Source organism: Glossina fuscipes, unplaced genomic scaffold (genome assembly GCF_014805625.2).
Source record: "Glossina fuscipes isolate IAEA_lab_2018 unplaced genomic scaffold, Yale_Gfus_2 2, whole genome shotgun sequence".
Classification (NCBI taxonomy): domain Eukaryota; kingdom Metazoa; phylum Arthropoda; class Insecta; order Diptera; family Glossinidae; genus Glossina; species Glossina fuscipes.
Window position 1 is genome coordinate 20,977,769 of NW_023998416.1, and position 27,293 is coordinate 21,005,061.

Consider the following 27,293-nt stretch of genomic DNA (forward strand, 5'->3'; position numbering starts at 1 on the left):
TTTTCACATCAACATATTCAAAAACCGTACCAGAAGGTTACCTGTGGAGCTGTAGTTGCAATTTGAAGTCAATCTTTGTTTTTAATAATTATCAAATATAATGTTGAGCCCCAAGCAACAAATGTACAAACATTTGGGAAAAGCTTTTCCCAATGTTTTCCATTAACTAGTCCTTTGCAAATAAATTCGGTTAAATGACCCATTATTTTGTGCTCTCAAGGTAATATTACCCTTTAAGGGTTTCTCTGTGCTCATATACATTTTTTTCCTTTTTGTATTTACTTTAGTCGTTGTGATCTCTTGCTGCTTTTTTGATTAAAGCTTGAAATAAAATTTCAATCGAAATGCACACAACATACGAACGGCAAAAGGGGAAGAACAAATACGAAAGGAAAAATGAAACACACAACGAAATATGTTTTCAAATTTGTTCGTAAATGAACAATAAATTACAATTCTCATTTGCTGGAACTTCAAATAGAATAGACATATGTGTAATGCCTTGTAATTGTCAGATTTTATATGAAAACGAATACCTATATATGACTTTGTGTTCGCATACAAGCATATGACTATGGTATATAACCTGTGCGATAATTGCTTTTTTTCCATGCTTTGCAATCACCAGCACACTAGCATGCCCTGCATTTGTCATCAAATAAAATTAAAATACTTTTCCATAACGACACTCACAGTTGGCATATTGTTCACCATTACCATGACTTAATATAAGAATATTTGCAGATTTCGAAATTAACATATTTGTAAACATATAACTGCAAAGGAGGCATTAACCATAATTTCTGTTTGAATTTTGAGTAATCACCGCCTTGCGGAAATATATTGAAATCTCTTAAAGTGAAAATATCCTTTTTGCTTGCTGCCAGTAGGCAATTGTTACTGCAAACCATAGAAAGGGTTTTTACGGAATATTGGATATTAATTTCATGTCAATATTTTACGTAGGACAAACACACAATTAGGTACAAATCAAAATCCTTACCTAACTTGGTACGAGCAGTTCAAACAGCCCTGCCTTGGTGCCTATATAGGCACCATTTGACTTAAATTCAGATTAAAGAATCGTTATATCTTATAAAATAAATAAAAAGAAAATTTGTAACAAGATTGCAGTCAGGCAACGCCGGCTATTAGATGCCTTACACCAATTCGCCTAGTACGCTTAGTCATTCGCTTTGATAGTAATGCACCAAAATCTAGCAGAGACCTTATTTTCATGCGAAGGTACACTGCATATTACAAGATGCCCAAAACATCACATGACGTAATCCAAATCTAACAAAATTTATTCCCTGGAAGGTTTATTATTTTTCAGCTTGCGTCATAAAAGTTCGAAACTAGACTCCTCTCGCTGTATTTTGACAACATTTTCTACAATGACGCGTTGTGACGCAAAACGGTTCGGATCGGTGCATTTTTTTGACCACTCCCCACATACCGCCCTATTTTGAAAATTGGTTATATGGTAAAAAATTGCGGTTTTTTTAAATTTTTCAACAAAACTCGCTGCGTAATAGTACTTCGACATTTTAAATTAACATGTGAAAATTTCATTCGGCTGGAACAACTTTTTGAATCTTCTCTCATATAACCGCGCCTACGAAAATTAAATCTTTATATGGGAAGAGGATATAATTTTTATTATTTCGCGATGAAAATTAGTACACAATAGTAAATTCACATAGAAATCAATTTTGCTGCATTTGGACCACGTACGTCTACTTTTTTGGATACAACCGCATATACGGATTCCAATGCATGGAATTTCATCACGAAAAATCATTGTATAAATGTTGAAATGATATTCATAAGCCTATTACCGAGTTCAAAAAGTGCAAGAAGCATGGCGTTCTACTATGTCAACAACTGATGTAATAAAATGTAAAAGTCGATCTACCTGGACAAACGTTACATCAGTTATAGAAGTAATAACATTATTACGATGAAAGTTGCTTTAATCGATTATTCGAAAATAATCGCGAAAAATTTACAAGAGTATCTAGTGCTATGTCGATGCCCGTTTCTCGATCCTATCTATTTGGTATTCTAACACGAGTAATTATAATAATGTTATCCGTATTTGATTGAGTCGTATTATATAATACTTAGCGAGCCCATTTATTTTCAATATCTTACGTTACAGTATAAAATTGATTTGATTATAACATAGTGCGCTTTTCTTTCTCATCTGTCTTTCTGATCTAATGATAGAATCTAAGATTGCTAAGTAGCTTATAGCGCATTGTGTACGTAAAGTATTGTGGACGTAAAACTTACCATCTTTCACCCAAGTTGTTCCGTGTACATGCACAAAAGACCTTGACCTATAAAAAGCTTTTCATTCAATTGAGGCAAATAATACTGTAAAAAGAGTCGTATCAACTGTATGATTGTTGCTTTGTAATATTACTGGGTTGGTTTGACGTTTCTGTGCCTTTTAAACAAATATGCACTGCCATAAATATTGATGCAACACGTGTGATACAAGAGCATATTAAGTTTGTGCGAAATTATACAACACCCAGATGGACTTGAGACAGGTCCATCTTCAATTTTTGCATCGATCTAGGCTTCTCTGTCCGTCCATCTGTCTGTCTGTCTTGTGTTTTTATTCAAGCTACAGGCCGCAAATTTTGGGATATTTTAATGAAATTTGGTAAACTAACGTGATTTGACCGAAGGACGAACGCAACTAAAAGTGTTTTGGATTGGACCGCTTTTTCGAACACTTCCTGCGTAGCGTTTTATTCTGCAAAGTCGGTATATGAATAACTTAAGGGTGGTGTAGCATATTTAACGGTGGGCCGCATTCCACCATCAAATTTTTCGTCGAAAATTCACGCTCCTCAAAATACTACTTTAATCATGCCAGCAAATAGTTACCAGCGATATGTGTTTACTTACTCTACTCTCCTTTAACGAAAATTATCGACTTTATCACGTTGATGTGTCATTACAGCATTTAATAGTCACGTGTCAAAGGTGTAGACCATTTATAACACTATTGCGGGTAAAGAATGTTTAAAACCTTAATTAACAGTTTGACATTTATAATTCCAGTTATTTTAAATTCGAGCAATTATTTAAGTAAAAAAGTTTTTCGCTGCCCTGCGAGCACCGCAACAATGACATGAACTAATTATTGTAATAACGCGTTTTAAGGTGAAAAGCGTTCTTATGCCTTGCTACTATTACGTAACGAGTAAAAAAGCTTGTAAACCAGGATATAAGCAAACTATGCCCTTGCTGGCGATGTCAATCGTTCATATGAAAACATTAACAGTTCAAAGAATTGTTGTCTTTTACTATGAAAAGCTATTCTATACAAAAGGAAGTAAGTAAGAAAGAAAATTAAATTCTTCTTACCCATCGCCGTTATCCTAAAAAAGACAAAAGAAGTAAGAGAACAAAATTTTCATGCTCTGTAATACGGAGTGGATGCAGATGATTTTTTTTATTTTCAAAATAAAAGTTTTTGTCACAGAGGTATGTGGGCGTTGTAGGCGGGTCCTTTGAAAAGTTTATTAAACTCTTTTGCAAATTTGTAGGCGATCTCTTCATATTCGCTAGCGGAAGAATGTTTACCCCAAATACTACAAAGTTGAGCAAACAGACAGATGGACAGACGAATAAGCGGACATGTTTAGATCCATTCCAAATTTTAAACTGACCAAGAATTTATCCATTTTATAGGGTTTTTGATGCTTGTTTCCGCGCTATATAAAGGTATTAAAAAAAATTGAGTTTTAATACACTATAATATTGGGCAGGCGTGGTCAATTTTTTCCGATTTTATACATGTACTATAGCATTGGCCATAGAAAATGCGTTCAAATTTTTGTATATTTATCTGCTATAAATTACGAGTGAGGAGCAGAAAAACAATTTTTTCTTCCTTTGAAAAACAGAGGTGTTCTCAGTTTACGTGGTGCTATGGGCGTGTCCTTCGACTGATTTGAGGCATTGTCAATACCAAACCGTGTGCTAGAACTTCCAGTGTTATTGCCAAATTTGAAGTCGATAATGATGGGTAAAAAAAGTTGTTTCGTAATTCAGCGTTATGGTCTTGACAGCAATCCGCATAGTGGGGTGATATGAAGATTATAACAAAGGTTATGTGATGAGTAGCCGCTCTAGCATGAAGGCAAAATACCCGCTCTTCACCAGGATTAACTGTATTAGGGCTACCGAAAAGTTATGTCCGTTGCGGTTACAGCAACAAGAAGTTCCAACAAGTATGTGTTAATATCGATTTTGGGCTCTCTGTTTTTACCACCGATGGCAATTGAACTAAACGAACGAAGATGATTCATGTTAGTACCAAATGAGCCGCGGTCGCGTATCCATGGCCAATGCATTTTGTGCGAATTCCAGCAAGGATTGCAAAATGCTGCAACCACGCGTAGAAATTTATTGAAAATGTTTGATGAAAGTTCCTAGTAGAACACGCGGAAGACGATTCGAAAACTTATAAATAGGTGAGTTCGACCTTTCTCATGACCGAAAAGATTGCAAAAAAAAAAAAAGCAGACTATGCAGTTGCTCTGGTTCATCCGACTCAAAATATCTTGCTAATAAAATGTATGCATTCTTTACGGAAGCATCGGGCCTTACAAATAGAGTGAGTGAGTGTCAAGTGCAACGTAACCTAAAATTTCTACACTGAGAAGGTGCACTTTTTTATTTAAACTTCCAATGAAGATAAAAAGACAAATTAATTTGTAGATGCATTTGACACGTTGCATTGAGAGAAGTACAATAACGCACAATCGATATTCTAAAGCTACACATACACACACACAAACACACAATGCTTGGTAAAACAAACAAAAGCCATATTTTGTATATAAATCGCAAGCATTTTTTTTTTTTTTTTGTTCAACAAATAATTACATCTTTATTCGTATACATGAATTTACGCGTTCATTCGCATAATGAGATATCACCCGTTCATTCAGATAATGTAGATAAGTAATAATTGTTGTTGTTCTTCTTTTTGTTACTGCCAGTAATTTATGCAAATATTACAGAAACATGCAGAAAAAGCGGAACATCTCGTGTTGTTTGTTTTCGCAGTTTTTAGTCTTTTTTCCATAGCTTTTTCCGTTCATAGAATTATAAAATTTTTGGTTTTCTAGTTTTTTGCTGCTATCAGCTGGTGTACTTTTCGTTTATTGCCACCAAAACGGAAAAGGATAGAACGCGCGTATATGCGCGCGTATATGCGAGTACGAAAAAAACAATGGGTTGAAAAAGTTTTGGGCATGTGATGTTTTTTTGCTCAATTTTGAATTACATGAATGTGCCTTTCATTGAGTAAACACTACACGATGGAATAAACTTGAGTGTACGTAAAAAGCAGCAAATATTTATAGAACGACTTTTATTTTGACTCGGATGTATAAAATTTCATAGGAATTAATTTCGTTAGATTTGATATAAGCCATAACGGTAATCCACTCATTAGCGAATGGTTTAATTGATGTTCATATGGAATCATGTTTTATTTTATGCGCCAGGAACAATAGACGCGCGTACTGCGAAAACGGATGTAGGGAGTGTGGATGGAGCACTGTGTAATCTTTGCTTATTTATAAATAACATTGAAATTTGAAGTTTGTTATCTAATTTGATAATTATACCCTACATCACTTGTGGTGTATAAAGTTGGTGGGCATGTATGAGACATCCAAAAGGACTTGAGACAAACCCATCGATTAAGAATCACATTGGAAATCTATTTGAGATTATCTGTCCTTCTATTCGTCTATATGGCTTGTTTTCTTTTGTTCGACCCGCAGGCCGTAATTTTTGGTACATCTTAGCACAATTGGGTGCACTAACTTACTTGGCTCCAAAAGCAAACACTGTTGAAAATGCTTCGGATACGACCACTCTTTCGATCGTCTCCCTTAGAACAGACAATTTTGCAAAACCGTCATATGAATAAATGCGGTAAGCGAAGTGGTCAAGGGTATTTCATTTTGAGTCCTACTATAGCGTTTTTACTTCAAGTGCTAAAAATGTTTAGTAAACATGAAAGACGGTTGACGTAAGCTTATTCAACAGACAGACTGCCGCTAAGCCTTTTTAAGCTACCTGTTTGACTTAATATATTGCTTTGAATTTTGGTATATATAGCCTAACGTTATTCAAAGCATATATGCAGGTACCGATAATACGTAGTTTCTCACATTTTAAAATTCGGTGAGAAATGTGATGCGAAACCTTTAAGGTATTGGTTATGCTTATGGATTTACTATAAAAGGCGTCAAGACTTGTTTGAACACATTCCACGGATTTATCGATGTACCGAGATCGTAAAATATCATCATTTGTGTCTTTTTAATTTGATTGTCCTCTTTTGCTATCGGAAGCCAAAATTTTCGATCAAAGTGGTTTTGTGATGCGTTGGGAAGTTCATTAGTCTGATTTATATACATAAGTAGTATATATAATACGTTATGTGATTTATTGATGTAAAAGCTTGTCATAATTTGTCGACTATAGTACTATATTAAGTATGCTAAGAAATAATCGAATTACGAAAGCGATTTAGTATATACTCACCGTTGCCTAGTGTAGTTATAAAAAGTAGCTAATCATATGCCGATATCTCTTATCTTTAATAAATGGCGGCAATGAATCAATCATCTACGTTAATTATATATTATATCATATATTATATAATATATAATATAATACTGTTAACGAACTTCTTCTCACTAAGGCAGAAAGTTTTAGAGTCGCGTAACTTTGTTAATACTAAACCTGTTGAGTCATACTACGATGCGAGCAAAATGTGATAATCTACAGATAAATAAGTTAAAAGATTCCGACATTTGTTAATCCACTCAAAATTAAATGCATCTCGGAAATGGAGTCAGTGCTGAAAAAAAATGGATTATAAATTAATTTCGACCAGCACTATAACGTTTTGCAAGCTTGTGAGAAAATGTAAAAGATGACTAATCGAAATTAACAGCAGGGCAATTGAACTGCTCGTTACCGTTCTGGGAATAGCGTTACTAAAAATGCGCCACGGTCTGGTCGATCAGTCATTGATAAGGTTGTAAAAATTTCTCGCAAACTTGAAGGAGTCCTACACATTTTATCTCATAATATCGCTGCAGCACTAAGCATTGACCAAAAAACATTCAACGGTTTGCATAAATCTGCATACCAAAAAAATGCGACATTTGCCATAAAATGAATTTCCAGTGAAAAATTTATGGAATGAGCGTTCGTCTACAAATCGCTGCTAAAGATGAAAAAAACCGTACAAACAATGGCATAGCCCGAATAAACGTCAAGTAAGGCAATGCTTTATGTTTGATGAAGGGAGTAGCTTCAACCTGGCCGGAGGATAGGTTTTACTCTCTGATGTGTACATGAATAATGCTATTTAAGTCTGAATTTAAGATAAATCGTTCAGAATTCACCAGCAGCCAAGGCATGAGGTCCATAACGCCAATGCCAGAAAACACACAACACACACATAACAACGTGACGGATATTAAAAGGGCTAGATTAGGATGTTTTCATGCATGCGTCCACTAAACCTTAATGTAAGACAAACTTTTTTTTTCGGCTAGAAATTGTATTTTAACACTAGAACTACCAAAGTCTTGCATAATATCTATTTCTACCAAGAAGGACCATTTTGATCCTCTTTTTTTTATAAAATCGTCACAGTCATAAATGAAGATTGCTTGATCATGCGAAAACCCGTGGTTAATAGCTTCACGGAAACGAGAGTTTTAGACAAAAATATGTAGAAAGTGTAAGCATTTTTTGAGATAACCTCATGGTGGGCGAATGTGTCGACAAAGATTGTAATCTTCGGTTAACAAATTTTTTTTAACGATTTTTTTACATGAAGAAATACGTACACTTTCTTCATGGTAGTGAACGGGTTCTTATAAAAAGTTTTACAAAGAGATCTAAACAATACGGTGTACAGCTACGAGGTCAAAAATGAAAAGAAGGAAATTGCCGGTTTTGAATTCGAACTTGACTTGACAAGGATGGTAAGAAAAAATTTAATACTTACCATGTCCTGCTAAGCGAAATATTGGAATAGTAATAGAAAGACGCTATTGTCAATATAATTATTTTCATTTGTATGCTAAACCTTCATAACTATCAGATCTAATAAACTTTTAAAAATTTCGGTCGTATTCTTTAGCTTTTGAAAAGTGAAACAAATAAAAACACTATGGTGGAACATAGCCCACCATTACGTACCCTAACTCACTCTACAGTTATTTACAAAACGAATTTTCATAAAAAGGCGTGATATGGGAAGTGGTCGAAAAGGTCGTTCAATCCGAACTGTTTTCAATAACCTCTCCTTCCTTGGGCCGCAACATGGCAGTGTAACAAAGTAATAAAGAAAAGTTGCGTCTATCTCAAGTCTTCCTGAGTGTTGCATACATCCGTACAAACTTAGTATACCATTGTACCGCAAGCGATGGAGGATACAAGAGCGACCATCTTAAAACAAAAGAGTAGCAGAAAAATGAAATGAAGAAAATAAAAAAAATCAACTGAATATACAAGAATTTATTTTGCAAGTTTTTATTCATTGAAGGAAGAAAACTTTTACAATGCTCCGTTATTTTGAGAATATTTATGCTCCATAAAAATTCTTCTTGTGTTTATATTAGCAAAGTTAATAATTACACAAAACGTTTCAAAGAACTCAGGTAAGGATGCTTGGAATTCTGAAAGGACAGAGTGACGAGATGTGGGAAACCAAAAGGGATTCAGTTTAGAATTATTATGATGATGACGTATAAAAGTAACAATTTGAAGAAAAGCGAAATATTAAATTTCAAAATTTTTTTTTTTTAATTTAAGTTTAATAAGATAGCCAAGGCAACCTTGTGTCGGTTCGGAGAAAAACGGAGGAAATGAAATAAATCTTTTAAATTTTTATGTACAATTTCTCAGCCAACTGAACTTTAATGGGAAGCAGAACAGAGCAGAATACGAAGATAGATAGATTTTACTCCCAATATCTACAGTAAAAGGATTTGTTATACGCCAGACATAGAAAATCAATCAGTTCTGTTATTCTTGCTTTATGTTCTCTACAACGAAATAAAACAGAAATCTAACGGTTAGATCTACTCATACCCCTCATCGAAGAATAAAGGGTATATTCAGTTTATCAAAACATTTGCAACGCCAAGAAGAGAGCTTCAAAGACCCTAGGAAGTATATCTATTCTTGATCAGCACCAAATTCTGAATCGATTTAAGCGTGTCCGTCTGTCCCGTTGTCCGTCTGTGTGATGTCTTTTGTAACCATTTTCCTGGCCGCAAAAACGAAATTATCAGTCGAAGGAGACCCGATACCACATAAACTGAAAACACCTCTGTTTTTCAAACGGAACAAAAAATGCTTTTTTCTTCACAACTTATAAAATACAGCAGACAAATCTATAAATCTTTAAATCTACTATAAATCGACACATCCGCCTGGTAGATCCGTCCGTCTGTCCTCCTGTATAGTATCTGCGATAAACATGCTTCCGTTCGTACGGCAACATACATAATAAAAATTTTCACTTTTATTCTGAAAATGTAAAAAACCCTTAGCATCAACTTCTTTTCAGCTAGAGACCATAGGTGAATTAAAAGCAGACCATTTTCATATAATGGGAAGCTTCGAATCCAATCCAAGATAACATAATGCGAACAAGAGGAAATGTCTTTGCACTGATTCGAGTTTCTTAGAGTAGCAACAGTGACATTTACACAAGGGTTATCAAATTTTTTAGATCATCGTTGAATCAAACCAAGAGAAGCCTTTGAATGAGACCTATACGTGCACCTACTCATTTTTATATGCCTATAAAATAATATATTAGTTTGGGGAAAAAGAAATCCATTATTTTTTCGGTAGATGACTGCACTGGTAGATTTATCGTTAAGTATCGATCAAACAATTTCAGATTTATGCTCGTTGGAAAGGTGACATTTCGCAATAAAAAAAATTCTTTTGCTGTTCTTTGTTTGGTGCATTCAGTTGTGAGTTACAGCGTGTTAAAAATGGAAGTGAACAAAGAGAACATTCGGTACATTTTACAATTTTTCTTTGACAAAGGCGAAAATGCAAGCCAGGCGGCTAAAATTGTGAATGGTGTTTATGGTTCCGATACTGTAACAGCCAATTATGTGCAATTTTGGTTTCGTAGATTCCGTTCAGGAATTTTTGATGTTAAAGATGCACCTCGCACAGGTAGGCCGGTCGTCGAAAATGTCGATAAAATCGGAGAAATGATCGAAGTTGACCGGCATGTTAGCAGTCGTAGCATCGCCCAGGAGCTAAAAATCGACCATAAAACAGTTTTAAATCATTTACACAAAGCTGGATTCAAAAAGAAGCTCGATGTTTGGGTGCCACACCAATTAACAGAAAAAAATATGATGGATCGAATTTCCATCTGCGAAGCCTTGGCCAAACGGAATGAGATAGACCCATTTCTTAAACGGATGGTGACTGGAGATGAGAAATGGATCACATACGATAACCCTGTGCGAAAACGATCGTGGTCAAAGAGCGGTGAAGCACCTCAAAGGGCCAGGAAGGTTTTGCTATGCATTTGGTGGGACTGGAAGGGGATTATTTATTATGAGTTGCTTCCATATGGCCAAACGCTAAATTCTGATCTCTACTGTCAACAACTGGACCGTTTGAACAAAGCGATTGACCAGAAACGCCCAGAATTGGCCAACAGGAGAGGTGTCGTGTTCCACCAGTACAACGCTAGGCCACACACATCTACAGTGATAAAAAATTGGAATCTAGGGAGGATTGTGAAAATCGACTACTAGAGTTTTTTGCAAATAGAGACCAGGACTTCTATGAGAGAGGCATTTTGAAGTTACTTTTAAAATGGCAACAAATTGTACAACAAAACGGTGCATATTTGACCTAAATCGGACAATCCGAAGCATGTTAAATAAAGTCCTGAAGTTAATATAAAAATAATGGATTTCTTTTTCCCCAAACTAATATATTTATACATACACTTCTCGAATATTCATTGCATTTCTTTCCGCATGGTCCGCTGACAGCACTCTATAAGGCTTCCGAAGAGTTGTTGAAAGATAGGATTTCGATAAGCTTAAGGAAAAAGTTTCTTTATGCAAAGTTAAATACTTTTATAAAATGTGTCTCAGTTGCCATCGATTTTTTAATGTTCATAATATTTTGCTCAAATTCATTCTTACTTTTGCTGTTCACAAATTAAATGTAAAATGAAAACCTAAAAAAAATGAAAATTTCTTAAATATCTCAACTCCATAGACCTCTAAAAACAGTAACTGTGCGCTGTTTTAATGCAATTTAAATAAAAGCTGTGCTAAATTTTTCGAAACAGCCAATGGCAGACGAGCAGAGTGCACCAGGAGAACTTAAGCAGGACGCACCAAAGGAGGAAGGCGTAGCAAAGGAGGAAGACGCACAAAAGAAGGAGGAGGCTCCAAAGGAAGAAGACGCACCAAACCAGGAGGATGCACCAAAGGAGGAGGACGCGCCAAAGGAGGAGGAAGCTCCAAAGGAGGAGGAGGAGGCTCCAAAGGAAGAAAACGTACCAAAGAGGGAGGATGCACCAAAGAAGAAGGCCGCATCAAAAGAAGAAGTAGCTGAAGGTGAAGAAAAAGATAAAGGTGAAAAGAAGCCAGTAATTGATTGTCCAAAGCCCGAACCAAAGAAGACTTTAAAAGAATTCCAAAAAGAAAGAGAGAAGGAGAAAGAAAAGAAAGCAAAAGAAAAGGAAAGGAAAGAAAAAGAGAAAGCAAAAGCGAAGAAAGAGAAGGAAAGAGCAAAAGCTAACGAAGGTGCTGCTAAAGAAGAAGAACCGACGCGGAAAGAACCCGTTGATAAGCAAAAACCTGTTAATCGAGAACCTACCAAGGAAGAAAGGAGGAAGAAAAAGATAATTAAAAAAGAACCACCACCTGTCTATCGACGTCTTGATTGGACTTTTTATCCCACTTTATGTGAAATCTATAATTGGATGGATGTAATCGCCGAAAAATGCTCTAAAGTAGTTACGAAATTCGAAATTGGTCGTTCGCATGAAGGTCGTTTAATAAGGGGCCTGAAAATCTCTTTTAAAACTGGCAACAAAGCAATTTTTATTGAGTCAAACATCCATGCTAGAGAATGGATAACATCCTCAGCTGCTACATGTATAGTTATGGAATTGCTGTTTTCCAAAGATCCTGACGTGCGTAGAACGGCTGCTGGCATTGACTGGTACATCTTACCCATATTTAATGTCGATGGTTTTGTTTTTTCGCAAGAAAAGGTAAAGCATTTCTAATTTCAAAAAAAAATACGATCCATAATTTCGTGGCCTTCAGGAACGATTGTGGCGCAAATCGAGGAGACCTTTGGAAGAAGCAAATACTCCTGAATCTCCTGAATGCATAGGTGTGGATTTAAATCGCAATTTCAATCATCAATGGGGAGGTAAATCAATTCCGATTTTATTTTACTATTTTTTAACAAATATTTTCAATGTCTGCATTTAATATAGTGATAAAGAGTGAACCTTGCACCGACGAATATGGTGGCAGTGAGGCTGAATCTGAACCAGAAGTTAAGCAACTGGCACAGTTTATTGACACAATACCGGAAGGTACTCTTAAGATTTACATAGCATTACATGCTGCCGGACAAGCAGTAATTACTCCCTGGGCCTATACGAAGGAAGAACAGCCTAAGGATCATGAACAGCTGATGGAGGTGGCCAAGGCGTTTGTTGAAGCCGCTTACCCTCGTTTCCGAACTAAATATATTTATGGACCTGCCGCCGAAATTTTAAGTATGTTCAATATTTTATCTATTGCTGACGAAAAATAAATTAACATTTTGTTAAGACGTCGGAGAATTTTGCGGCACCAGCACAGACTGGGCTTACGGAGTGAAGAATATACCTATATCACTTGGCATTGAGTTACCAGGTAAAGGTAGATATAAACCTTTCGAGTTACCAACAGAATCGATTCTACGTGTAAGCATCGAACTTCTGGATGGACTTGTGGGTATGGTTAAGGCTGTTGGAGAACTCGGTTTCATAGAAAAGATACCCGAACCGCCGAAAAAAGAAATCAAGCCAAAATATGAACGGTCAAAAAAGGTATCTAAGAAAAAGGAAGGAGAAACAGAAGAAACACCAAAATGGGTTACGAAATAAAAAGTCGTTAAATTAGTAAATGGAATAAAAGAGAAATTTTAAGTAAGAATATTATGCATCAGCTGATGCTCCCATCGCTGCAAAGAAAGGTCACAGGTTGACACTGGCTATCATCCCATTAACCGAATAGGTAAGTTGGCTTACTTGTTTATCATTCAAATCAAAATGTATATTTGCTCCTTGACGTCTAAAATGATTAGACAGCAATATTGTCACTTTTCTCGAAATCGGACATGTAACCACATTGAACGATAAAGAGAACGCTTGAAGCACTCGGAATGATTTGTTCAACAGCTTTATATTTATACAAATTCTCGTATGCCTTTCGTCATTAATTGTACAACATTGTATACCAGGGTTGGGCAACTTTTTTCATCAAAATCCCCCACAGTCTTCATATCATGGCAGAGGCCAGAAAGAGAGTTGATAAATTAACAAGCAAGTGAACATTAAAATTTATAATGAAAATTTATTTTATATACATATCACTTATACTTTTTGGTTGAGCACCTATTTGACGAACTGCTTCTAAATTTTCATGGGGTTATTCTAAATCTGATTTTTCTCACTATATGGGTTGCATTGACATAATACGCTAAGTAACCTGAACAAAAGAATGCTAAGTATTGTTGTGCAGGAAAAAGAATATTTTGAAGCATTTCTAGACTATTTGCAATATGGGCAGTAAGTTTCACGAGAATTCGTCTGCTTAAGAAACTAATTTTTTCAAATGTGGCTTCTTATCAGGCATTATTAATTCGACAATATGTCTGAAAAAATTCTCTATCAGAATTTAATTTCCATTACAGGCCAAATATGCACTTTTATCTTGGATGCACAAGGAGCTATCATTTTAAAAACGGTTTTTCGCATCAATTTTCCTTCAATGCATTTCTTACAATTCATTTGCAGCATTGATCAGCACAATCAAGTCAAATTATTTGAAATAGTAAATATAACGAGCCGTTTGCCCATGCCTGCTGTACACCATACTCTATTGCTGTCAGTGCGCATGTCACTTCACTACACCATCTTGAATGGAGATGAGGTATTTCTAGTTAGTTGTAAATCCAGTGCGTTAAGTTTACTTGTTATTTTCGGGTGTAAATGTACTTTGTTAGATATACAAGATAATGTCGTATATGAAAAATTCTGGTATTTCTAAACAAATCAATCGAAAGTGTGTAGAATCAATATTATCATCCACATACAGTAAGTAAGATAATCCAAGCGGTCTGCATCAGCAGCGCCTTCGTGGTCCTCGGGATCTCAGATTTATTCACAACCGGGATTACTTATTATGAAATCTAACTCTGTCTTTGTGTCGGAGGCAAGGTTGTCATAAGGAAAATCTGGAAAGTCAGATCTTTTACAATAATATGTAAGAGACTTTCGTTAACCTCATGAATCGAACAGATTCTTTAGCTCCCCGTAGAAAGCATTTGTATCCGTTATAGATACCGGTGTTTATGCATTAAGGACTTCTTTTCATTTAAGCTCTCTTCATGCCTCTCTTCTTTTCATCTCTACCCCTTTTTTTTATTTAAGTTTTAGACAATATTCGTCAATTTGCGCCGGCTTCCAGATCCATATTTTCTATAAATTGTAAGCTATAGTTTATGTAATGTGGAAGTCGTTGTGGGAGGATCGCTTCAACCTTCAGGCTTGAATGATGTTGTTCAATATATCTGCCAACTTTCTAATTCAATCGTGATTGATTGTAAGTTAAAGTTTCTTTCCTAAATTAAGAATCCCAAAGCATCGAATAACGGATCAGAGACCAACAGCTGTATAGAGTTAATCGCCCCACAATCTGACACTGATCAAGAATATTCATAATTTAGGGGGCTATGGCGTGCGCCCTTTCACTTCAAGTCAAATTCGATTTCCTGCGATATAGGAGTCTTGAGTTTTTGCTCGATTTTGTATTTCCTATTATAGAGGAACAAATTTCGATTGAATCCTCAGCACCAGCCTCGGTTAGTTGGTTACTACTATTATTAAGATTTTCCATCTCGAAAAAGACAATGTATGCTCTTGCTAAGAGGGGGTATCTAGTGTAGATGTCATGGGATGCTCATTGCGAGAGTAACGTATGTGAAGCACATGAGTCATTGTGAACATAGTAAATAATTTATTCTATTAAATAAATACTGTAAGAGTCGTCTTGATTTCAGATGGAGACGATCTCATTCATCGGAATTATAGTTAATTATCCCACATAGCTTGTAATCTGCCAATTAATGCCGGCTTGAAAACGGACCATTCGAATACAAGCCATTTCGTAAGAGATGGTGACGTTTCTCTCTTCTCTGTCTGTCATGAACGAACTTTTTAATGCATGCGTACTCGAAACCCGCAAGGTTTGCTCAAGGTACGACAAGGTAAAAAAATTGTTGGTTTTTATTTACATGTTTTATATACATATAAACATATCCATATTTATAGAAACGTTTGCGGCGTCAGTAAGGAAACCCTTCAAAACCCAAAAGATCCCCTAGTCACTTTCAGCCATCAATGGAAACTCAAGCAATCTGTTTTATAAATCTGGTAGACATCTTTTTAGATAGAAAAAAAAGGATTTAAGCTTCGAGAACATTGCTGACTCCAACTGTACTTTTGAATCGGATTTTAAAGCCGGAAAACGAAATTTACGTTTAAGAATCGTATAATTCGGAAATCAATCGTGCTAGCTATGAAGAACTTAATTGAGCAAAAGTTAAATTTTTGAATAACTTTTTGTTCGTAAAATTTAATATTAAGTTTTTTGGGAAACTTGAAAATATTCCACTGTGTGAACGAAGCCTGCGCTTTTACCGTGAAAAGTACACTAGGGTCATGACTTTGAATTTGATGAGACAAAGGCAACATCGTGATCTATTTCATGTGTAAGCACAGAAATTTTGCATGGGTTTGTTCGAGTAATTGAAGCCAGCACAGATTCTTGTTATATTTAAATTGCAATTAAACAGCGCAAAAAATTATTCATCTAGACCGTACATATCCCGAATCTAAATTAAAAAATAAAAACACCTGAAAACAACAACAGACAACAAAAACAAAATAAAGTAAAAAAAATTTTCAAACAACAAAATTGTATTTACATTGAGCTTACATTACAGAGCTCCGTTTTCCATTTCAATTTTTATTTTAATTTTTTTGTGCTATCCTCTATCATACGTACTATCGTATATGTGCCAGATTAGAATTTGGCGTGATGTGGAATCGATATTACCAAAGAGAATTAATGCGGCGAAGGTGTTCAAAGCGTATTAGAAATAGTGTCGCTATTGATTATTGCCCAACGTTCAGGTAATGTCGCTACTACATTAACGGTCATTTGATTGCTTAACCTTTCATATCCGCTATTTGAATGGGCAGTAGTTACCTCCTCCTATTATCAGCATAAGGACTTTTTAAATCATTTGAAACACGACTGCAAAACAGTTTATCCTCGAATAAGAAAATACTAGTTCATCTCTTACTAAATAAAATACTTCTTTTTTATTTCTGAAAGAGGAAAATAAAAGCACTGTAGTGCTCAACACCACCCTACACTACGATTTCTCGAAATATGGGAAGTGGTCGCAAAAATCGTCTGATCTGTAGCATTTTCGTTTCAGTGCATCATAAGAAAATAATACAGACAGACCAACAGACGAGATTAAATCTTTCCAGTAAGGTGATTCAGAAAGTGAATTTGAATCGAACGGTATAACGAAAGGTGCATCCAAGTCCTCCTGAGTGTAGCATACTTCCGCACAAACCTAATATGCACTAATAGTAACGCAGTCAGGTGAACGGACCAAAGGCTGTGCACATTGAGAATGATATCGGCCTACCGCAAAGTTTTAACGACAGCGGCAGCGGTGCAGGCAAGAGTGTTACCCATCGAGCTACTATTGAAGGGGCAGTTATGTATCCATACTGGTAATGTCTGCAGACTTAAGAGAGCTATCCTGCAGAGCATATTGATGGAATGATGGTAGAGATGGGAAAATGGCTTGAGAAGAAGGTGGACGTACACGATCCAAACGATGATGGAAGAGGAAACACAGGACCTAACCTAATTTTCCGCTGGTCATGGTCATTTTTCATTTGTGCTGTTTCAATTAACGAGCAGATAACACATGCGACCTATGGCAAGACACAAACGACGGTGCGCAACACACTGCTTTCGCCTGTCACGCTTGAGCAAGCTTGAGAAACAGGCTTTTCGGATTTCTGGAATTGCCGCAGATAACCTGCTAGCGATCATATTAAAGAACACTGCAAGATGGAAGAAATGCGCCGGATGTTGCAAGACGCGCTTCGATGTAAAGCCATATGAAGAAGGCATCCGAACTCTTAATCTCAGATGGCGACGAGGGAGGCACGATGATATAATGGGCATCAAAAGTTCATCTCGAGGTAATGGGAAACTGATTCCTAGATTGCTTCACCCCAGTGCAAGGCCGCTAGAAGGAAGTGCACCGCCACAACACCCATAAAAAACGAAAAAGAAATATCCCCTAGTACTACAAGTTTGATAATACGTAAAAAGCGTCGGAAATGAGCAAAAAGATAGGAATGGGTCAGTGAGGGTGCCGCAAAAGAAATTCTGCCCTTAATTCTTCCAGAAAATACCACAAGCGGGCATGAGCGGAAAGTTGACGATCGTCTTAAGTACATACATCATATCAAATGTTTTCTGTCTTACAATTTATTTTTCTCTTCTTCTTCTTTTTGAATATTCAGCGAATCGAGAACAGATAAAACGAGAACAGAGAAAAGGCTCAGTGTGAAGACAATGATTTGTCTGGGTTGTAATATAATTAACAAATAATTTATATTGTTGGTTAATATTAGATTTCTATGTCTATCTATGGACGCTTTCTGATCCGTTGTTGTTATTAAATATTTGTTAAGTATTGATAATAAGAAGGTAACGAAAAGACATGGAAAAAATAGTTCCCATAAATAGATGACGATGAAATTTATGTAGACGACGTAAATATACGCAAAAAGTAAAAATATATCCACAGCTAAAATCATTCGCTAACCTCGTTAAGGTTTAAACAAAGAATTGAATCGAATTTGAATTTTGCTTAGTGGAAAAAATTTAGTAACCATCTATTGTTGATTTGCTAAAATTTAGAAAAAGAAGAAGCAGTAATATTTACTCATATTTTATTCAAGTTAATTTTTCTATATTTTGTACAATCATTAAAAATAATGCAAATTTTTTAAAAGCATTACCGTAATTTGGTCCGAGATTTCAGTATAATTAAGTGTTCAGTCTCTTTGCCCACAAATTAATAACAACGTAGAAAAGATCATGGAGATTACTGATTTTGGATTATCTAAAGAGTACGGACAACTTGACTGGAGCTACTATCCCACGTTAGACGAAATCTACAATTGGTTAGATCTAATTATTAAAAAATTGCCCAAAGTAGTTACCGGTTTTAATATCGGAACTTCATATGAAGGACGTCTAATAAGGGGCGTAAAACTCTGCTTCAAATCCAACCAAAAAGCAATTTTTATTGAATCCAACATTCATGCAAGAGAATGGATAACATCAGCTGCCTGTACTTATTTAATTCTTGAATTATTGTTTTCCAGAGATCCTGACGTGCGTCAAATGGCTAACAGACTTGACTGGTGGATAGTACCGGTATTAAATGTTGATGGATTCGTTTATTCACATGAAAAGGTAGTCCAAGTTTTTGTTTATCAATCAGTAAAAGTGCGTTATTCTTATCATCTATAGGAGCGATTGTGGCGTAAGTCCAGAAGATACGTAAACCCGAATTGCATGGGCGTCGATTTAAATCGTAATTTCGAATATCAATGGGGACGTAAGTTATGTATTATTTTAACATTTGAAATATATTTCAAATAATGATAACTTATTACAGGCATAAAACATGATCCTTGCTCAAACCAATACGGTGGCAGTCATCCTCTCTCTGAACCCGAAACTGAACATTTAACCAAATTTATTAACAGTAATATTGCAGAAGGTACAATTAAGATTTATATAGCGTTACATGCAGCTGCACAAGCAGTCCTTTTGCCTTGGTGTCATACGAAAGAACTGCCTCCAGATTACAAGCGACTGATGTATGTGGCCAAAGCTTTCGTTGATGCTGCCTATGTCCGATTTTGCACTAAATACAGATACGGAACAAGTGCAAATATTTTAAGTATGACATATAGTTGGTGTTGTAATTCAAATTGTTGCAATTTAAACTTCTTCCAAGGTTGCGGAGAGTACTGCGGCACAAGTAAAGATTGGGCTTATGCAGTGAAGGCAATACCAATGGCCTTCACGATTGAATTACCGGGTAGAGGTAGAAAGTCACCTTTTGAATTACCAAAAAAAGCGATTTTACGCGTTGGCTTAGAACTTGTGGATGGGCTTATTGGTATGATTGACGCTATTAAAGCACTTGAAATAATTTAAATCAAAATTCAATAAAAACATAAAAGAAAATAAGTTAAGATATGACGAAAATAAAAGGAAAAAATTTATGTTTAATCCCAATTTTATGGTTTCTCTTGATTCAAAGTCTTCATATAACTTTCATTTTTTTCTTCACATTATATATAAAAATTTTTCTTTGATTCATGAACGTTGACAGTTTTTTTATTTAAAATTCATTCGACTGATATTTTGTATAAAAAATATAATAAAAAATAAAAAATGAAAATTTCTTAAAAGCTAATCTAGGCGAACCTCTGAATAAGACTAATTTGCAATTTACTTTTAAATTTTGGAAAGAGAGCATGGGCAGACCTAAGATTACACACAATGAATCTAAAAAAATTATCGCAGGGACGTATGCCAGCGAACTACGACGAGCTAAGGATTGCACGGCCGATGGGGAAACAATAACAACAAAACAAAGATCAACAATTCTAATGTAAGAATACATATTTAAAAATTTGATTAACAAATATAGCAAAAAATTAATTTTTCCTATATATAGGCGCAACATGTTCCCAAAAAAAAGGCCCACCTATAGAGTTCTTGATTGGTCTTTCTATCCCACGTTATGTGAAATCTATGCTTGGATGGATTCCATTACCAAAGAATGTCCCAAAGTGGTTACGGGTTTCGACATTGGACGTTCCTATGAAGGCCGTTTAATAAGAGGCTTGAAACTTTCTTTTCGACCGGGCAAAAAGGCGATTTTCATAGAATCAAATATTCATGCCCGAGAATGGATCACATCAGCTACTTGCACGTATTTAATAAGGGAATTATTGTTTTCCAGAGATCCCGATGTGCGCGAGTTGGCCGAGAGTCTTGATTGGTGGATAATACCAGTGTTTAATGTTGATGGTTTTGCCTTTTCGCATGAAGAGGTAAGGAAATCGTTATTATACCCAACATATATGTATATTTATGGCATATTTACCTATACGTTGAAGGCCAAGGCACATCCGTCTGTCTAAAGATTTCCAAACTTTGTTTACGAGGTTAATCGGTTTTTTCTCGTGTTCGCTTTTATGAAAAGTCTGCTCACTTCAATAACAAATTTGAAGAATATCGATAGTTTCTTTGGTGTTAGAATTATAAAATAGATTTTAAAAGCTCACTTAACAAAATTTCGAAGCTTGGGTCGAAAATAAAATAAATCGGGGTTGCCATTGTTTTACGCAGTTCCGCGTTAATAGTGATTGGTTACTTGGTTATAAAAAAAAAATAACGATTTACGATATATAAGATACGATATACATGAATGGTTATTAGAAGCTTTTACTGAATTTTACGAAATCTTTGTGAATCGAATCCGTGTTTTATTAATTTTCGATTTCAAACCAATATCTTCTTTTGTGTACAAAATCGATTTTCTATTTTGTTTCATTTCTAATGAGAACAGTATCGTTTATGGCGCAAATCGAGGAGACCTTCTGGTGAGGATTGCATTGGTATCGATTTAAATCGTAATTTTAGTTATAAATGGGAACGTAAGATATTCTTCACTTTTATATATATATATACTTAAAAATTGCTTGCATTCCTAAAGTGAGAAAATGTGGAGACCCTTCCTCGAATATGTACAGTGGCCCCCACGCTGAATCTGAACCGGAAGTTAAACAACTCACAAATTTCATAAATAATAACATACCGGACGGATCCATTAAGGTTTATATAGCGCTGCATGCGGCAGCACAAGCAGTATTAATACCCTGGGCCTTCACGAAAATGCGCCCCAAACACTATAATGAACTTTTGCAGGTGGCGGACGCGTTTGCTGACGCATCATTTCGCCGGTATCACACCAGATATATTTGCGCAACCATGGCTAATGTTTTAAGTAAGTTAATTAAACTAATTTTTGTAAAGTGATTTTGAAATATTTCATAACTTAGAATTAGTTTCCGGCACAAGCACTGACTGGGCTCACGGAGTTAAAGGTATCCCGATAGCCTTATGCCTTGAATTACCCGGAAAAGGTACACCCAGGCGTTTCGAGTTACCCGAAGAAATGATTTTGCGAGTAGGCGCAGAGCTTGTAGATGGATTCATAGGAATGATTAAGGCTGTAAAAGAACTTGGTCATATATAAATTGCGAATTGAAAATTGTAATTGAAAAATTCGGAGCAGGTTAACTTCTAATAAAAATTCGATGTTTCACAAGAGTATAAAATGCGTAGATAAGCCAAAGCTAAATTTTCTACATCCACCCGCAGTTCGACAAAAATAAAAATAATCCTTAAAACTGACATTGAAGTATAATTATTTATATTGTCTATTACACGGTACGAACACGGATCGAGGGACTTTTTGCATTAAATCGAAAGCTAGAATATATTTTGGGAATTGAAAATTCAAAAGCAGTTTAGCCTTCAAAATCCTATCCAAAAATTTGCTTTTGTTCACAAAAGTTACATCAGTTGGGAAAGTTATGCTGCGAAGAGCTATGTAAAAGTTGTTCAAATGGACTCGAACATTTCAAATTATGAGGATTCCAAGCGGCCGCCCGTTTTGAACCTACATGTCTTCTGTTCCGGGAAAAGATGCTAGAGTTATCGTAAGTTGTAGCGCGTAGTGATAAATTAGTTCAAAATCGATGTGAGGAATGACGGGAGACCACTAACACATGTTTTCTAATTGAAGAAACATCTGTTTCTCTCTTATTTAATTGAGATATGATAAAGTTGAGATGGATAATCTTCGAGCAAGTCCTAATCGGGTGGCTTCCGCTGTCGACGAGTCTTCCTTCTTCAACGAGCATCCACTATGCGCAGAAGACTAAGCTACGTTATAATCTTTAATCTTAATCGCAAATTATTGCTAAGATCATAGCACATGACATACCTTAGAACACCGATTTCATTTTCCATGCCTAAGGAAATCTATTATTTTCCTTAAATGTGATTGATGAAGGCAATCGAATTGAATAAATTTAATCATTCATTTCATTGCATGAACAGCTAAGCAATTAAATTTTAAATGAAATGTTTAGAGAAATATAAATTTTTCTTGTGCACTTAGCCTGAGTATACGGCGAGCGCACCCTCGTCTAAGAAAGATGCTCGTAAAATTTATTCCGCCGAATGAAAAATTTTTGATTTGGAGAGACTTCGAAATTATCGTAACGTGACTATGCCGTGCACTGACCTCTACCATATTTATGTCTGCCTACTTTTTCAGATTTAAAAAGTGATCTGAAGCTAGCTGATTCGGTTGGAAGAAAGATCAATCGGCAGATCTTTTTGTAACTAGATTGCTGCAAGGTATTTTTATATTAGACTTGTATGAGAAAAAACGTAACGTGACAGTAGGTTAAAGAGATTTAGGTACGATTAATACGTAGTGAACAATTCCAACTTAGTTTGACAACACAAGTTCAATATAATAATTTTTTATTCGGAGTGGCATAGGCAATTGTCGTCAATTTTGCAAACTTTGCAGAACGGATAGATACCTTGAAGATAATGCCAGCATAGCCAAGTGTTTGACGTATGTCGTAAACAAAATCTACGAAAAAAGCGAACTTTACGGGACACAACTGTGTTAATACTGAGAGAAGCTCCTTACGCGGCTTTATTTTTTAACCATACAGGATGAAATGTTGGAGCATGGAGGCTTGTAAACACAATTTCGCACATCAATATGTCACAGGCAGTTATATTGCCATTCTCTACCAAGTCGATACATTTATTTCTCAATTTGGTTTTGCAGAAACATTGTGAAACCTTGGTGGAGCATCAAAACAAATTAAGGAATCTTGGGCGATATTGCGGGCTCATTATTGTCGTCGAGCAAAGGATTCTTTTTTATGTAGGTGAAGGTTTTAGACCACACGATCCGATGTCCCACATAGGACTTTAATAATTGGAAAGCTTTTTGCGGGTACATATGCCAAGCAGCTTTTGTATGTTTTTTTATGTTCCCAATGATTGAGGCGCGAGGAAGACTTTCCATTGCAATCTTTTTTACTTTGTGACGTTATTTAAGCATAGTTGGAAGAGAAAACTTTTGCTCATATACAAAATTCCGCTCGTCAAAAAAGAAGGGTTTTTTTTTCCTTAACAGTCCCTTTGATTTTTATTTGTTTCGCTTTAGGAGAAAGTTGCTTATCATTCATTCATTGAATGTTGATAGCTTTTTAATTTATTTAATTGTCCCAGTTTTCATAAGCCAAATAATAAAAAATGAGAATTTCTTAAAAGTCTAATCTATTCCATAGAATCATAGAATAGGGCTGCGTTGCAAAGCATTGGAAAGAAACCATGGAAAACCGTGTGAACGCACAAGATAAACCTAAGGAAATGTTAAAGGCAAACTTTTCGACCGAACTACGTCGAGCCAAAGATTGCAAAGCCGGTGGAAATTCTGTTTCATACTCAAAAAAATCTTTACTTTTAATGTAAGTATCTAGGAAATAATGGAAGTAAAACTTTAAAGCCCTGGAATCTTTTCCTAGATAGACGAAGCCTGTTCTCAAAAAAACGGCCAACCTATCGATTTCTTGACTGGACTTTTTATCCCACTCTATGCGAAATTTATTATTGGATGGATATCATGATCGAAGAATTCCCCGGGGTCGTCACGGGTTTCGACATAGGTCGTTCGTACGAAGGCCGCTTAATAAGGGGGCTGAAACTTTCTTTTGGATGCGGCAAAAAGGCAATTTTTATTGAATCAAATATTCACGCCAGAGAATGGATCACGTCAAATGCCTGCACATATTTAATAATGGAGTTATTGTTTTCCATAAATCCTGATGTGCGCGAGTTGGCCGAGAGTCTTGATTGGTGGATCATACCTGTATTAAATGTTGATGGTTTTGTTTATTCCCATGAGAAGGTAAGCAAAACTTACCAAGACCATCTTTCATCTACAGATTTACGTCTCTTCATTGAGCGTAGGAACGATTGTGGCGCAAATCACGAAGACCTGCTAGTCCAGATTATATTGGCATCGATTTGAATCGCAATTTCAGTCATAAGTGGTCAGGTATGCTTTTTTCTATTTTTTTCTTGGCATTTTTATTAAATGTACTTAAAGCTAAGAAATGCGAAAGACCTGCTTCGAATGTATACAGTGGACCTCATCCTGAATCTGAACCAGAAGTTGAACAACTTACAAATTTTATAAATAACAATATACCTGACGGATCTATTAAGATTTACGTAGCATTACATGCTCCCGACCAAGCAATACTTACTCCATGGTCCTATACGAAAGTGCCTCCCAAGCAATATAACGACCTCTTACATGTGGCAAACGCTTTTGTTAAAGCTTTGTATCCCAGATATCGCACCAAATATAAATGTGGAACTATGGCAAATATTTTGAGTACATCATCAGATAATCTTTTATAGTATTTTGTAATTTGCCTAAAAAAATCGTTCATTACTTAGAACCGTTTTCTGGCACAAGTACTGATTGGGCTTATGGGATGAAAGGTATACCAATAGTCTTCTGCGTTGAATTACCTAGTAGAGATATACCAAAGCTTTTCGAGTTACCCGAGCGAATGATTCTACGTACAAGTGCAGAGCTTTTAGATGGATTTATTGGATTGATAAAAGCTGTGAAAGAGCTTCAGTACATTTAAATTGGGAATTGAACGAAAATTACAGTAAACCAGAGTGAAAGAATTTAGATTGAAATAAAAATTGCAATAAAAAAATTAAATACAAGGCCGAAAAGAAGCTATTCCGTTTAGGCCAAATTTAGAATGTGGTGTATCAATATGTCAATTACAATGTCATGCGTAAACATAACATTCTGAGGAGGCTGTACGTTTCTTCATCTTATGTACCCTTTATCAGTTAACTGAAACCGCTTAAAGATCTCGTCGTGCCGTTCATATCTTATTTTGCAAATGTATATGGTGACATAGATTCTGTCTCTCGCAATAAGCTGCAAACTGTTGGTAAATGGTGTACCGGTTACGTTTCTTATAAACGAAAATATGAAAGAGTATACCGGTTAAGATTCTTGATTCCCTTATCCAAATGTACCTTAACATCAGGGACCTACTTTTTAGCACAAACTTATCTGCACTCGAGGAAGTTCAGTTTGCTAAATCGGAACGGACGAAGAATTTTATTCTGCTTGCCCATAAGTATTCATATTAACGTCAAGACTATTCGTCGTTGACGCTGTTAAATTGCGAAATGCAATCACCGCTCCGATAAAACGATTACCAATTTCAGCCGATTTGAAGCGACTATCAAGACCTTCTACACTTTTTATTTACTGTTAGGTTTGTATATACATTTTCGCCCGATATTGTATAACAAAGTACTTATTCAGTCTATATAATTTTTGATCGTCATTACCGTGCAGTAAGAGACTGTGATCGATCGAAAGCAGGTAGGAAAAGTTAAGAAATATTGCACGATATCTGAAAAAGTGGTCTATAGGCTGAGACAACAACATCTCATTACTGATTATGACACCCATGCCACCAAAATTCTTTGTTGCTGTCTTTGCTTTAACGATTCGATCGCGGTTTTCCTCCAAAGAAGTTCTTGATCATGTGTCTTAGCATATTTTTCGCCTTTCTGCTTTTTATGATCAGTTCAGCATTACAAGTTGTTTTTGATAGCTTTTCCAAGTAATGGTATCGTTGAATTGGAGCGTAGGAACTATAATCTGTTAATGCCGCTAGAAGCGCAGCTCAAACTGACTGCATGTGAATGATATCCTTAATTTTCGATGTTGTTGAGCTAATTAAATTGGGCCGGGATTTTTGGTGCCTCGGGTTATCGTAGCGTGTCAACCATCACAATCGACCAGATTTTTTCATACAAACAAATAAAAACACCGTTCCTCACGAATGGCGTTGTTTTAATACTTAACTCGATCTACTCAAAACTAAGAAAAACTATGATGCACTCGCTCCGCGACATCATTTCCATTCTTGAAGTTCTAAAGCTAATAGTAGTGCTTTGATATTGACAAATCACAATACTAATTACTCACTATCTTGGAAATTTGCAATGAACGTCTCTGGTACTGTCATGCTTACTTATTAAGCAAAATAAAATACATAATAGTGACAATTTATTCGTCTTCTCCTTGTGCCTAGCGAACGCAAATTCAAAAGCAATGTATGAGCTAAGGTTTCGGGAAAGTGCAGTCAGGATTGTATCAAATTTTCGTAAAATCAGATATGCGAAGTTCCCTTGGTTTTTCTGTTATGCAAAATTTTTTATAGCGAAACGATTTGATTATTAATGTTACAACATTAGACGCTTCAGTGATGTTTTGATTTCACCAACAATATATCACGTTCTAGATTTTCAAGTAATAATTTTATCTACCTCGAGAGAGGATGGAAATATTCAAATTCAGTAAGTATACGACTAAGTTAAGAATTGAAAGACTCGTTTAAAAAACGATGAGAAAAACATAATTCATTTTTTTAAATAATCGATCATTGTCAAGTTCAGTTCATGGCAGGCTAGCCCTGTCCTTACTCCCAGTTTATTAATTCAATTATGCAAGACTAACACTAGCATTAAGTGGTTTTTCGGTCATCACAACCTGCATTCCTGTTGCCTTTGTAGAATTTATTTCATCCTTCGTTTCCTACC

General features: G+C 35.7%; 5 protein-coding genes across 5 annotated transcripts; all 5 read left to right on the forward strand.

Annotated features, from left to right (window-relative positions):
• The first annotated feature begins 11,416 nt into the window (after nucleotides 1-11,416).
• LOC119633031 (50S ribosomal protein L21-like) lies at nucleotides 11,417-11,979 on the forward strand. Its single transcript, XM_038026221.1, has 2 exons — nucleotides 11,417-11,702; nucleotides 11,951-11,979. Exons 1-2 carry the CDS (start codon nucleotides 11,417-11,419, stop codon nucleotides 11,977-11,979), a joined length of 315 nt encoding a protein of 104 aa, XP_037882149.1.
• Nucleotides 11,980-12,049: 70 nt separating this feature from the next.
• Nucleotides 12,050-16,161, forward strand: LOC119634030 (zinc carboxypeptidase-like). The gene is made up of 6 exons (XM_038027934.1): nucleotides 12,050-12,346; nucleotides 12,402-12,510; nucleotides 12,578-12,865; nucleotides 12,921-13,367; nucleotides 15,415-15,611; nucleotides 15,686-16,161. The coding sequence occupies exons 1-4, from the start codon at nucleotides 12,053-12,055 to the stop codon at nucleotides 13,235-13,237; spliced, it is 1,008 nt and encodes a 335-aa protein (XP_037883862.1). The 5' UTR covers nucleotides 12,050-12,052; the 3' UTR covers nucleotides 13,238-13,367; nucleotides 15,415-15,611; nucleotides 15,686-16,161.
• A 2,393-nt stretch (nucleotides 16,162-18,554) lies between these two features.
• LOC119633032 (zinc carboxypeptidase-like) lies at nucleotides 18,555-19,688 on the forward strand. Its single transcript, XM_038026223.1, is given in 3 exon segments — nucleotides 18,555-18,935; nucleotides 18,993-19,440; nucleotides 19,495-19,688. Coding segments are annotated over 3 exon segments (1,023 nt in total).
• A 323-nt stretch (nucleotides 19,689-20,011) lies between these two features.
• On the forward strand, nucleotides 20,012-21,801 carry LOC119633033 (zinc carboxypeptidase-like). Its single transcript, XM_038026224.1, has 5 exons — nucleotides 20,012-20,148; nucleotides 20,215-20,593; nucleotides 21,112-21,199; nucleotides 21,259-21,549; nucleotides 21,605-21,801. Exons 1-5 carry the CDS (start codon nucleotides 20,012-20,014, stop codon nucleotides 21,799-21,801), a joined length of 1,092 nt encoding a protein of 363 aa, XP_037882152.1.
• Nucleotides 21,802-24,438: 2,637 nt separating this feature from the next.
• LOC119633034 (zinc carboxypeptidase-like) lies at nucleotides 24,439-25,303 on the forward strand. Its single transcript, XM_038026225.1, has 4 exons — nucleotides 24,439-24,549; nucleotides 24,612-24,699; nucleotides 24,751-25,041; nucleotides 25,107-25,303. Exons 1-4 carry the CDS (start codon nucleotides 24,439-24,441, stop codon nucleotides 25,301-25,303), a joined length of 687 nt encoding a protein of 228 aa, XP_037882153.1.
• Nucleotides 25,304-27,293: the final 1,990 nt, after the last annotated feature.